General features: G+C 35.6%; 1 protein-coding gene across 13 annotated transcripts in view; it reads left to right on the plus strand.

Moving 5' to 3' along the window:
- Positions 1–14510, plus strand: part of ATG7 (autophagy related 7) — a 114760-nt gene that overhangs the window by 25424 nt on the left and 74826 nt on the right. For 7 of the 13 annotated variants that reach the window (XM_074879707.1, XM_074879710.1, XM_074879713.1 and 4 more), the window contains 4 exons: positions 2893–3096; positions 3347–3462; positions 4211–4286; positions 7537–7617. In XM_074879707.1, the coding sequence (XP_074735808.1) occupies positions 2893–3096; positions 3347–3462; positions 4211–4286; positions 7537–7617 (477 nt within the window). Of the gene's footprint in view, positions 1–2892; positions 3097–3346; positions 3463–4210; positions 4298–5235; positions 5682–7536; positions 7618–8530; positions 8677–14510 lie in introns of those variants that run through there. The other 6 variants (XR_012630311.1, XR_012630312.1, XM_074879714.1 and 3 more) reach the window with 4 other exon arrangements.

Genomic DNA, 14510 nt, shown 5'->3' on the forward strand with positions numbered 1-14510 from the left:
AAGCAGTTTTTTTCCAAATCAAACAGTTCTCTCTTTTAAGCCAAGGTCTTAAATTATTTTCTTTTCTTTCATTCATTCCTTATTTTAAATAGATTTCTGATCCTGAGTGATAGGCTTTTATGTCTTTGTAGCTCAAATGAACTTCCCTTTGCCAGTGAGCTACACTGCCAGTGAAAAAATCAGTGTGTCTCTTTAGTGTGGACTTCACTGAGGTATAACCTCAGGTGTAACTGAGTGTATGTAATTTGATAATTGAAGCAGTTCCTACTTAATCCTGCTGTCTTTTCTGCAGTTTGCACCTGTGATCTTTCAGCAATCTTTTAGCTTTTTAAAAACAACACAGAAATGACATAAAAAGAGTAAGTTTGTAAAGCTGGATATTGAAACTGGAAAGTGCCATCCTACTCTTTCGTGTGATGGTTGGCAGTTATAAGCAGTATACACAGTTTTGTGTGCAGCCCCTCCCTCAGGTTCAGTCAGGATAGGGGTGTTTTAATGATCTCCAAAACTCTTCCTCACACATTTGCTTAGCTAGCAGTCCTCCACTATGTTTGCCTTACAGTATTCAAATCATACTTTGAGGACAAATTTTGTAATTTCTTTGTGACAGTTCTCTGATATTCAGTGCCATAGTGTGTCTGACTGCATCACGGGGATTTTCATAAGATCACTTTGATGTAAGGATTCTCTGTCACTGAATAAGCACAGCACTGAAATTCTCAAGGTGTCCAAACTGAAATGCTCAGTATCTGCTTGTCAATGTACTTCATGTTGATAAACATTTACCGAGAGCTCTACTTCAAATGTGAATTTGTATGACAACTGCAAATCTGAAGTACTGCCACAGTTTGGACGCCAAGGTCTCAAAACAGGCACACGGAAAATGAAGAAAGTAGTGAGTGATAATCTGTGTAAAGTTCTCTATAAGGGGTACATGGGTAGAAGCTTATGCTTTATTTCTCAGTCTGGTTCATATGACCAGTTCTGTATACTGACCACAAAAGATGTTTTAACATTTGGACTACATAAGCATTTGCGCATACAGTCTCACTGACCTCATATACAGACTATAAAGCTTCGGATACTATTCTTTTAATACAAAAATTCACAATCTTCATTTCATAGAGTTGGTTTCCCCACATAATCATTCAGTTGCCTTCATGATCTTTGATATTCCTGCAGTCCTTCCTCCCAAAACAAGTATCTTATCAACACAAAGCTCAAATGTTAAATCTCTGTGCCAGATGTTAAACCCGTTCCTGCTGAGCACTGGAACTTTTAAAATTTTTGCTACTTTTTTTTAAACACATGCCAAAAGATACACTTTTCCATAGTCTCCTTATCAAGAACAGATTTATTTTTTTCAATTAAGGGTCAATCGGTTCGATTCAAATAGTGGCTGGACAGTAAACTGAAGAGAGAGAAACAGTTTATTGTCATGGGAAGTGTTTAGCAATATTATTAATTTCTGATAATACCGGTCATGTCATGTTAGTCATATTTTGAAAATGGAATACCATCTTCAAGTTTTACAGGTAGATGTAGTGAAAAGATGCAGTCTTTTAATTGTTTGCTGTAGACCTCTCTGTGCTACCACAGATTCAACAGCACGGTTTAGGACTGAGGAAAGAATCAACTACAACAAGGTTGAAAGTGAATATCCAGAAAGTATTTGAAATACCAAGAATTATGATGAAAGTCCCAACCTTACTAGTTAAGATGGCTAATTCTTGACAGCTTCCCTCAGAGTCCCTCTTTTAAATAATTCCTGACTATAAGAATGAAAAATTACAAACTGCTGTACTAGAATTTCTAAAATACTTGCATATGAAGCAGTACAATATCTTCCTTTATATTTTACTGGCTACAGTGATTATTGTTTTTGCTTTTTGCTATATCTAAATCGTTGCCTGTAAGTTTAGTAAAATCTGCTGATTTAAGCATTGGTTTTATGGTATTATGGTTATAATGTATACAGCTTCACATTACTTTAAGCACTTGTCACAAAATGAAGAGAAAGGGGAAAATGATGACAGTGTAATTGTGTACCACAGCTGCTAGTGCTCCCCATGTGACTAAACAGATGCATATGAAGACCATAAGTAATCATTAATTGCTTTCCTCACCGAGTAGAAATTTTTTTAGATAATAGACTTGCATTTCATTGCTTTGTCACATAGGAGTGTTTAATGAGTTGTATTTCAGACCACAGTGAACTGAAAAGACTACATATAGAATTTCAAACAACGTGAAAACTTGTTATTGATGTTGTACTTAAATGGCACTCGGAATATTTTAGCACCTAGAGAATATGAATATACAGAATATGCAGCAAACTTGAAAATAAATTCTGAGCTGGAACCAAAATAAGTTTTTTCCAATAACGATACTAATCATTGTATGACTATTGGGCCAAATTTGGATATATGGATGTTGATTCATACCAGTGCATAGCAGCTTCAGTAACTTCAGTGAGACAGTGAATGTTAGTTGGTGTGAACCTAGTTTCAGATGTAAACTAGCACAACACGTTTATGGAGTTCTTGTTCCTTTTTTTTTTTTCTTGTCAGCAAGTGTGCATAGGTTTGTGTAAAAATTAGAGGGAGTCTTTAATTTGTATCAAATTTCCCTGAAAGACACAGAAAAAGGTAATGGTTTGTGGATTTCTGAAACAGACTTTTGTTTTGGTTTCTTCTAAATGTTTGACAACTGGAATTTTGCACCTATCAGAAAATCTGTTTATGGCTATTTATATGCAGTTAATTGGTTGTTCGTCCATCTACAGCACGTGGGGGTTTTTTTGACATTTTCAGTGAATAAAACCTTGAGGCCTTTTTTTCCCTCCCCTTTTGGCTCACTTAAAATCTGTTCTTCTGTCTTTATTGTTCACAGTTGGTCATCAATGCTGCATTGGGATTTGACACATTTGTTGTTATGAGACACGGACTAAAGAAACCAAAACAGCAAGAATCTGGTGATTCATATTTCAACAATGCCTCTGGCTCTTCTGATCTTTTGGGATCATCACTCTTTTCAAATATCCCTGGCTATAAACTGGGTTGCTACTTCTGCAATGATGTTGTGGCACCAGGGGATGTGAGTAGAACCTTATGCAAATGGTGATTATATATCTCTTTTGTTGTGACTTGAATTTTATTTCCTTTAAATGGTGTTTCATAAAGGGATTTGTTTTATGTTGTTGTACACAAGATTAAGAAATAGTTCATCTTTTATTTGGAGGATCAAAGAAATTAATTGCACACAACTAAAGATGTTTTGTCTAGTAGGGCAGCTAGTTACTTTTGAGTTACTTTTTTCTTTCCTTTAGAATTGTCTATCTTTGTAGTCCACCAGGGATCGGACATTGGATCAGCAGTGCACAGTCAGTCGACCTGGATTAGCCATGGTAGCTGGAGCGCTTGCAGTGGAATTAATGGTTTCTGTTTTACAGCATCCAGAAGGGTGAGTCATTTCTGGATTGGTGTTCAAAAGGTGTTCTCTAAGAAATAAGATTTATTTAATATAATCTTTTGGGAGAAGGAGGAGGAAGTACACATCAAGTAGGACAATTCTGTAAGGTATAACATTGCCTGTAAATTTAAGGTAATGTATAGCTCGTATCTACTATATTAGTGTAATTTAACAGTGTTTAAGAGAGAACTGATTCATCAAATTTTAAGTGTTTATCTTGGATGTTGGCAGTTTTTTCTCTTTCTGAGTTTAAAAGTAGAAAAGTACTGAGAATATTTCAAAAGAAGAAAGTATTCCTGTTAGTGGATTTTGGCATTCCTTTGCTCAAGAGAGTGTTTGAGTGTAATGAGGAGCTACCATAACTACGTATGTTACATGAAGAGCTTAAAGATAAGCCAAGTATTGCAAAATCTTATTTAAAATTAAGTGGGTTTCATACAGAAATCACTGTGAAATTCTGAAATCTGAAATTTAGGCTTGTTTTCTGTCTTTAAAATCTGTGAAACAAAAAGTAAATTAGGAGTTGGACATGAGTGTATGTTACAAGTCTCTGAGACTGATTCTGAAAAAGGGTTTTTATATTCCCATGCTGAATCTTAGTTACTATGAAACAGACTTTCCAGATATGTTCCTTTCCAGATTCTAAACTGTAAGCTGTAACAGAATGTCTTAAAGCTTACTGGAAATTTTGACTGAGTATGTCGTCTTGTTCTAATTTTCCTTCTTGGATTTTTGGCAGTGGTTATGCTGTAGCCAGCAGTAGTGATGATAGAATGAATGAACCGCCTACTTCTCTTGGACTTGTTCCTCATCAGGTAAATAACTTGTGAGTAAATGCTTTTGTTTAAAAGCTGGGAACCGATATAAGGCAAACATCACAGACTTTGCCTCCTTAACAAAAACATACTATATGCTGATTCCATTCCCTGTAGGACTGACTCTCCATGTTTGTTTAAAAAAAAAATGTTAAAAACAAATAAATCTCTCACAGAGGCCAAGGTAGTTGTGTTCCTGGCATTGTGTCTGTCCTACTTGTGGGCACACAGTTACTGCTACCTACTTAGCAGGAATTTGTTTGGAACGGGCAGTATGTGAATAAGGCAACCTCTGACTTTTCTGTTTCCCATCAGAGGTGACAGGATGAGCGTCTCAAAGATACTTTTGTTCGCTTTTTAAATCCCTTCCGAATTAAAAATTCAAATCCAGCCAACTCCCAATTATTGTGGTTCTCCAAAATATTCATGTATATCTGGTGCAATACAGCAGTCTTTGTCTTCTTTTCAACCCAAACTCTAGTTACAAATGTGTTAAGGATACTGTTTTTCAAATTACTGGATAGATTTGTTTTTGTTATATTGATACAGTCCTTCAAAACCTGCATGCTGATCTTATATCTCCTGTGATACTATCAACGGGGATTAAAAGTACTCCGTGCTTCTTTCTTCATGTTGCTATCTGAGTGACTCTGGATGCCTCCATTGTACCAATAAATCATTTATTTGTTTATAAGTGGTACTTTTAGATTCTATTGGTATTAATTTTTTTTTTTGTGCCAAGTATGAACTGTGATTCCAAAACAGATAAAGCAACTAGTAGGTTGTCTTCTTTGCAATGTCCAGGTAATCACAGGGTCGTTGTGACAGTCTATATAAAATTAGTTTAATTTTGTTTATAATTTTATGTAGTAACCAGTGTTTACACATCACATGGGTCATTTTATACAATGAGGTGCCCCTAAGTTTTCCCTGGGTTCTCTCTCTTCAGTAATCCCGGAGTCGCCCCAGTTCTCTCTCGGGACTCTCTCTCCCATACCTCTGAAGTTTTTCTGCTTGTTGCTGTGGACACTGTCAGCTGCAGGATTGGTGGGGAATATCCAGTCCTCGACTGGCTGATTCAGATACCCTCAGGACAAGGCTTTTGTCCTTGCTGGCTCTCATCATCTGCTCGTCTGGAAGGTTCTTGACAATATGCAACTTTGGCACTTTCTTGACAGTTTCCAACTTTGGCACTGATTGATAAGTTTGTGACTTTCACAATGACTGACAGGTTACTTTATACCTAAGTTACTCCCTTATCCTGTAGGGTTATCTGTAGTTCAAATGCTAATGCTGTTGTCAGCCGGGCCCAGCCTATGCCAACTGCTGCAGTATATCTGAGGGAGATTTTTTTGACCTCTCATGTCTCAATAGGAAGAAAAAGCCAAATCTAAATCTTGGTCATTTGGTGATCCAGGTACTCCCTTATGATTTATCTTTGGAGAAGTTTTTGCTTTCTTAGTTGAAAAATGAATGTAATAATTTCCAGATAGTTCTCTGTAATTATCTGAATGTTTCCTGTGATCATATGGGATGGTAAAATGAAAGTGATTTTTACTTATGCAGAGTCAGTTTGTTTTGAAAAATAACGTCAGTAATTTTGATGGTTGAATCTTTGTGAGTCTTATACATATACAGTGACTTTGTTTCAAAATGGTGACAGTGCTCCAGACCTCTGGAAAACAGATCTATAATTTCAACTTTCTCTTAACATCTAAAAAGGGATAGTGAAGAAGTAATACTTTTTTTTTTCCCCCCAACAAAAGCTAGAAATATTACATTATGTAGTAATATTTTTTTAGAATATTTCCCAGTAAACTTTAGAAAGTTTGCTGTTTCTACTGGAAAAATAATGATCTCACAGTTCATTTATTTCCTGATGATGAGAATGTTAACTGTCCAGTAAGTCCTGTCTGATTTGTCTTATACCCCTATATGATTTTACTTGCATTATTGTTCTGTTTTGGGCTATGCTATCAAATATGGATTTTAATCAGAAAACTTTTAATTATGACTTCTGTCAACCCTGTATCTGTTTTCACATTTACATGTAATGACTATCATGAATGTCACAAATATAAGTTTAGTAGGTATCAAATGAAAATTGGCAATTGTTTTCAAATATAATCCTTCTAAAAACTGCTGGTTCCTCTTAGCAGTCCCTCATCTAATAACTCAGTGAGTGCAGTATTTTTGCCAGGGGGGTGTGGTTTTTTGTGTTGTTTTTTGTTCATTTGGTTAGCCCACTTGTGTGGAAAAAGAAGAATAGTAATTAATGCAGCAGTCCTCTTTATTAAGAAGGTATTCCTTTGTGGATAATAACTGCTGCACACTCATAGTCTGTCATAAATGAACTGAATTTATTTCCAGGAAGTGTCTTGCAGTTCCTAGGATAACAGAAATACAAAGCAAGGTGGTATCAGAAAGACTTGATTTTGTTGTTTTTCCTTTCTTTTTCTGGGTGGGGGTTTGGTTTAAAAATGACTGTATTTTTGTATTCTAACATTATGTATGGCTTGGTGTTTCTGCAAAAATACCTTAATGTTAATACTGTTTAAATTGCTGTTGGCTTCTGAGGTTTATGCAACTGCATTAAGTGTGTGGAGTGCATCCTGAAAGTATTTTCCATAATAGGCTTCAATATTAACTAAGGCATTATTATTTGTATTGCAGAGCTACTTAAGTTCTGTTCTTAGAGACGTCTCTCCGTTGTAGTAGGCCTGTAAAAGCACAGAATAAAAAAGGCAATCAATACTTCAAAGAACTCATAGTCTAAATGATCAAACCCTGCTGCAAAGTGTTTTGTGTTATCTCTGTTACCATAAACAATGGTCTGGAATTTAAAAATTACGTATCAATAGTATCATATTAACAACATGATTTCGGAATGCATGACAGTTAAGTTCTCAGATTATATGTTATAGAGATGGGAAACAAAATGTGTTTAGCCGGTTATACCATGACTTTTTATTTTTGATTGAACTTTGCAATCAGAGAAGTCAAACTCCAGGTGGTGCTGTGCCTCTATTTCTGTTTAAATAGTGTTGCCTTTAGATAGTTGGGCTATTATTTCTATATAGAAAAACAGCAATATATATTGAATATAAATTTACTACAGGTGTTATTGGGGACCATTGTGTTAGAACAGTATGACCCTAGGCATAGCCATTCTTTATCTCTTTATTGAGGTAGGATTTTTGAAATGTTTTTTGTAATTGTAAAATAGTATTGTAATTTTTTTGTCTTACAGATCCGTGGATTTTTATCAAGATTTGATAATGTTCTTCCAGTCAGCCTGGCATTTGATAAGTGCACAGCCTGTTCAACCAAAGTAAGTCTGAGTTTGTCTGTACTTTATATGTACAGAATGGTCTTGGATCTTGCTCTAGGTCAGTCTTGGGGTGCCAAGGACTGCTTTGTATTTGACATTTTCTCTTACTTCCTTAGGGCTTGGAATCTGTGTTCTTACTTCAGCTAAAGTTTCTTTGCCCTCATACCCTTCTTATTTAGCCGTTTTCCAAATTTCTTTGGCATCACCTATCAGCATTCTATCTGCACATAACTATTCTAGTCAGCTAAAGAAACCCAGCAGAGATTAGGGCCAACACATTTCTGAAAAGTTTATCACGTAAACACTGTCAGTATCTTCTAGCTTTTTAGGAAGGAACAAAATTGGTATTTTTTTTTAGTTGTTTAAGAAATTATTTCTGATGTCTGATAAATAAATGTATCTTTTTAGCTTTCTTGAACTTAGTATTGCTACAAATATGCCAAGCTGTCTAAATTTCTGGTTTATGATACAAAACAAACATGTAAAGAATGCTTAAGAAAAAAAATCACTTCCATAACATTTCTTTATTGAAAAGACTGTTTCATTTTGATGCTAGTGTTGACAGTCCTGAGTCACCTAATAGATTTACAGCTGTTGCTTGGGTCTGAGCTGTGTCTTGCCAGAACACTAGGGCAGCCCACTAATGTGTCTGTGTGAGGCCTCCTCTTCAGTCTTGGACTGTTTTCCTGTACTGTGGCCTTGAAAAGTTTTTTCTGGCAAGTTTTCTTTGGCCATGTAATGCACATTCAAGAAGATTTGGGATATCTCGATATGAAGATTCAGAGGTTTTTGACTCATGATTTGGACTGTTTGGGAGTGCCATTAATTTAGTCCACTTTTATGTACCTTGAGACTTCCTGCAAGAAGTTCTTTCCGTTCTTTTTGCTGCATTTGTCCTTCTTCTTTTCAACAGCTATCAAAAACTCTTGAGGCACTATCACTTTTTTGAGGACTTGCACAATTTCTTCTTCCACAGTACATCTGACAAGTTTTGAAGGACTATTAATATCCATTTTCTCCTCAAAAGTTGAAGCACTAAACTTAAAGCTGCTGTCATTTTTAGAAACATGTATCTACCCTCTTGAATAGCTGAAAGCTCAGCAGTAGCTAAAACTTCATGATAGGGGAGCCTGAGAAATTAAACTGTTGGAATAAGCTTGTTTCTTTTTCTTTTTTTTTCTTCGATCCAGGACATATTGATATGTAAAAACATACATTGATGTAGATAAATTAAATGCAGGTATCAATTTTTTGTTAGCAAATCATTTCCTCTTGGAGGTCATTTTAAGAGAGCCCTGTTTTACATAAACAGACTTGATGATTTAATAAAAACTGACTTGGATTTTAGCAGCTGTGCTATTCCCAGAGAGATCACTTTTCATGTGGTTTGGGTATTAAATTACTTCTGTGCTGAAAAGGTTGCTTCATTGGCGCACGTATTTCCTTACAGTAGAAACACAGCATTTGTTTACTTTGCTAACTTTCTATTTATTAGCATAAGAATATGTCACCCTGTATTATCTGGAAATCTGATGCTAATACTTTGAAATGACAAATCCAATTACAATTTAATTGTAGTCTCTATGTTGGTTTGTTGCTGCTTTTAATGCAGTGATTTAGCATAATTTCATCCTCATCTATGTCAGATTTACTGTAGATTCAAACTGAGCACAGGAGAGACGTCGCTTTTCTGATATAATTGAATTTGCTGATAACTTATTTTCTTCTTTCTTATGTCAGCATTCTCTCTTGAGCTCTTGTCACTCTGTAACTCTTGAAACATAAAACTAATGAATTAGGAATTTTAAAAAAAATTCCAGTATGTTCTTAAGTCATCCAGTACAGCTGGATGACTTAGGAGAAGCAGCTAATGAACTGCATGTTTAGAGATTAGATTCCATTTCAACTCACAGTCATGACTTCATTTCTTAGTTTTTGAAGCTGAAAGGACCAGACATCCAAGCAGCCAGCTATTCCTTACCCAGAATTGTCCTAAACAGGCTGCATGCCAGAGAAGCTTCCCACAGGCAATTGTTCAGGAATTTTGGGATGGTCGCAGCAGGAAACCAATCTATTTTTATTCTGGGCCAAATTTTCCTTGTATGATTTCCCCCTCTGTCTTATTCTGGTTCTGCACAAGCATGTGCTAGAATGGAAAGTATCCTCTTTCAGAGCTAACGGCACTGCGCTGCCAGTTGAGTAGTAGGTCTGAGGAGCACTGTAAGCTCCTCTGATGTGCTTTCTCTTCCATGTCAAACTTGCTGTGTTACTGAGAAGGGAGAGTCCAAAGTTCTTTAGTGTAGATATTTATTTCTAATAACTTCATTACTTACAGAACAAGAATGTTAATCTTATTACTTACTGTGCTAATTAAGCTGTCTGTTTACCCTGTTGGGAGCAAAATGAGAATATTTTCTCATAATATTATGGTGAGAAGCGTTACAATCCCTTAGAAAACTAGAGTGGTAGAGTGTACTACCTGATCCTTGTAGGCAACTGGCTAAAGCCTTGAAACATCAATGTTAAAATAATGTATCTTTCTTAATGCAAAACTGCCAGTGTTTATATTTTAATTAAGGTAATGAAAATTTTCATGCAATTGCTCCTCCCTCCTTGTGCATCATGGAATGAACCAGGAAACCTCATAAATTCAGAGTTTAATGTCAGAAAAGTCATTGTTACTAACCAACTTGGATATACGCCCCCTCTGCTTCTACATGTAATTCACAGATCTTATTTCCTCCAGAGTTCAGATTTACTGTCCATGTGCTAGAAAGCTAGCTTATTGTCCTTAAAGATAGTTCTCTCCTTCCCCTACTTATATTGTTCTGATGTGTAATTAGTTCTACTCTCAAATTAAAAAAAAAAAAAGCAGCATAAGTATCTCTACTAATTTTCAAGTTCTTTCTCAACTTTCTGTTCAGTATGCTGAAGAACTGAGCTGCTTAAGTTAAATTGTAGTTTTTTCACTACTGAGTAATTTTGCTGACTTATCTTTGAATGTTTTTCAGTTTCATTGCATTTCATGAAGGGGTAGACACTAGTATCAGGGATGGTATTCTAGGCACTGTTACAATTTCTGTTTTCAGTCAAGATATTTCCCTACCCTTGCAGATGTTTTCCCTTTTTAACATCCCAGGAATACATTAAACACTTTTGCTGTGACATTTAGTAAGTGCCTGTGTTGCATAAGTTATTTATGAGTGTTTCAGTTTTGAAATCTATCATCATGTAGACATAACAATGCTTTTATTGTTCTCATCTGCTAACTGCTTTGCATGCATTTTTACTTTAAATGGTTCCACTCAGTTATGACAGTAACCTGCACTTTTCAGTAATTCACTGAATTTTTCAGTGGAGATAATTTTAATTTTGATTCCAGCAAGACCCTTCGTATTTGCCCTAGCTGCATTGAGAAAAAAGTTCATATTTGCTTTCTCCCAATAACAGCATATTGCATGATCTGTCAGTGAAACTTTTTAATCTTTTTATATTACACACCTCTCAATTCAAGTATTGTGTTGATGTTAAATAGAGATGTATAAGTCATGGGGGGGAAAAAAGCCTTGGTCTTTCCTGTACTAAAAAAAGCTAAGTCTTGCATAGCTTGCAGAAATGATGGAGGAAATGGGGAGAAATGTTTGTCCTTCAGGAATGAACACTGCAAAAATTTAAAAGAATGTTTAAAAAGAGTTATTTCTGTAGCTGTGCTGTAATACCAAGTCTATGTAACTGAGTCCGTTTATAACTCTCCTTATTTCCTGAATTTACATATGTTAACATTTGACACTTCTATGTACAGTGCAGCCTCTGTATTAATATTGGATAGATTTCATTCAGACTTAAAGAACGCATCATTAATATACCTAGGCATATTTTCAGTTAAATGTGATGATTTTCTTACTCTTAAGGTGGCATAGAAATTTGCTTTATGATAAGTGACCTACAGAAATTTATCACTTTTGTTTTTCCTCTTTGAAAAAATGTCGCTTTAACTGGGGGGAGCAGGAGGCAGAATTATCTTGCCCATAACTTTTGAAATCTCAGTCTTTACCTCTCTGGATATAAATTTTAAATGGAGTGAGAGAATAGAAATAATACATATTTTCAAAATTCGTCATGGTGAGGATGGTTTTACTGCGGGTTGCCTGAAAGATGCGCATTCTTGAAAATAATGCCTGGTCTTACTATTTCAAAAATACTGAATTTTTATTATAAAGTCAACAAAATATAGTGTAGATTATCCCAAGTAAAAGGACACTAACGGAAGGTGTGGTGTGTACCAAGAGTGCCACATCACACACTAAGAAAAGATGACCACTATGATGGAATTTTGTTCCTTAGAGGAGGGCAAATGCAATAAAGAACCCCAGAAACCTTAAAAGTAATATTAACTTTAAACATTACCCTATTTTGTGAACAGAGAAGAGGGTGTAGAATCAGCGGTGTATTCAGTTTTGTGCATTGAAGAAGGTGGGGAGGTGTCTGTACAGACAGGATGGATGATAACTGAAAAATGGAACTTAAAAAAACAACAACACTGAAATCTAATATGGTGGGAGAGAGCTCGTTATCTCTGTCCTATATCTGAAAAAAAATACATGATGTTTATGAAGTATGTGCAGTTCAGTGGAGAAGTTATGTCTTGTTCCTCCTTGCTTAGACCATCGTGATGACTGGAAACATCATAGCTAATCCCGTGTGAAGGCAGTAGTGCCACGTGAACTGCCCTGCACGTAACAGCTTCACAAGAAAGGTTGTAAACAGAAGAAACATGGGGAAAGATAGAGCATGTTTATGTTCAATCTTATATCATTTACCAAAGTTCAGAAAGGAGGTTGACATTCCCATGTGTTAGCACTGTTATGGCTAGATTGTAAGAGTTAGAAATGCTGAATGTTTTGCACCAGTTATTCAGCATTGTGAGATGCAGGTTTATTGACATTTAGTAGATAACAGAGGTGGTTGACACCAAACAGCCTCCCAAAGTCAACAGAAGAGAGGATTTAAAAAACAAACAAACAAAAAAAAAAATGATGCTTTATCTTATGGTACTGAAGAGAAATAAGGATGTTTAAGAATTCAGACAGATCAGAAGAAGGATAGTTCAAAACGTTACCCAATACTGCTGCTGGCATTGTTTACTTGTCCTCTTCTCCCCTCCTCCAGACATGATAATGCTAGAAACCTTTAACAAACAATTGCTTTTAGCCATTCTATTGTGTCTTCATTTCAGTTTTTGACATATCTATGAAATTGTTTCTTAATCAATTTATTGTTTTGTTGTGTTTTCTTCAACTGAGATAAATGTAGCAAGTATAAAAGAATTCAGGAGACTTTTTTTTTTTCTTTTTGTCTACTCTTATTCTCTGTTGTAATTTAGTTGGAGTTAGAGCAGAGACTAATTTCTTGCTGTTATTACTTACTGTTTCTCTTAAGGAGAAGAAACTAGTGTGCTTCTCCACACAACAAATCGGTAAGACGTTATTCCATTTTAGCTTATGTTGTTGATGTATTTTCTATATCAAGAACTGACATGGTTTACAAAAAGTTAAAGATCAGTTTGTGTCTTGTGAGACTAAACCATCAACCCAAATATTTTCACATGGCTGAGGATTTGTTTTGTGTTCTGGGCTCTGAGCTCTGAGAGGAGGATGCGTTTTCAAAACTTCTGACTTCAGGATAAGTAACTCGTAGCTAGCAGCTATATGTGCAGTGTCAAAATGTTTGTTTTGAGTGTGGGTGTTTGCAACTGTATTTAAATGTTGAAAACTGGAGGTTTGTGTCTTTCATGTTTTGCTGAGCAAAACCAGTTTTTATTACCCAGCCCCCTATCCTAAGATAATTGTCTTTATTCTAGCCAATCCCTTTGCCTCTGTCATGTAAGACTACTTCTTCCTGGATAGCAGATGCAACCATCAGATATCTTGGGGAGTTTAAATACAATTTGGCATAGAAAATGTGTTTAAATAACAAAGTAAAACAGCATTCCTCCCCAGATCATTATGGTTTGTCTTCATGGTACAAGGGAGTAGATAGCTAAGGGTTTTAGGAGCCATTCTTCAGTATTGTGTTCTTTGCAGTGGAAGTTTTGAACTCTGCTGATTAAATCATTAAAAAGGTTTCTTGAGAGGGAGAGAGAAAGAGGAAGGGAGAAAAAAAGAACAGAGAACGTACAAGTCTCTGAAACTTGTTTTATTCCCTCTTCCTTTTGCTCCAGAAAATCAACAATTCTGTTGTTACGACTTTTGGTTTCAGAATAGCAAAGTTGCTAGATTAAGAATCCCTTTCTAGTAATAAGTAACACACTTTCACCCTTCAGAGAAGAAAACAAATGATTTTGTTATTCCATGTTTCTTTTATTTGGTGAATTTGTTAAGTGTTTCCCGATGTTTAAGTGAAATAGCATGTTGATTTATGCTGATGTGGCAGCGTACCATGTTAGATAGCAGAATCAGAGCTATGTTGCAGAGAATCCCAGAATTTGGTGCAAGCAGCAGCTGGTGTGACTGACTGGTCCATGGTATTGACTAGTTTACTTGTCTCCAAGTTAAATAGCATTAAAAGAAGTAAAAATATGTTCCAGTAATTGTTCAGTGATCTTAAATGGATGTAAGATATTATTCTAGGCAGTTGTAAGGGGGAGGGAGAATGGTTTATGAAGTCCATCTTAAATAAAAGTCTGTATTATCTGAACTAAAAGAAAAAACAGAGTTGGTTGAAGTCTTTAAGTGAAAATGCTCAGATAATACAGTTTCTGCACCATGAATAAAATTAGTTTCCCCATTTTTAAGTTTAACTTTAAAATACTGGTTTTAAGGGGAAGGAGAAACCTGCCATTGTTAAAAACAATTGATGCGTATTTCTGACAGGTTGTATTTCTGTTGCATTTA

The sequence above is a fragment of the Strix uralensis genome, chromosome 10 (genome assembly GCF_047716275.1).
Source record: "Strix uralensis isolate ZFMK-TIS-50842 chromosome 10, bStrUra1, whole genome shotgun sequence".
NCBI lineage: Eukaryota > Metazoa > Chordata > Aves > Strigiformes > Strigidae > Strix > Strix uralensis.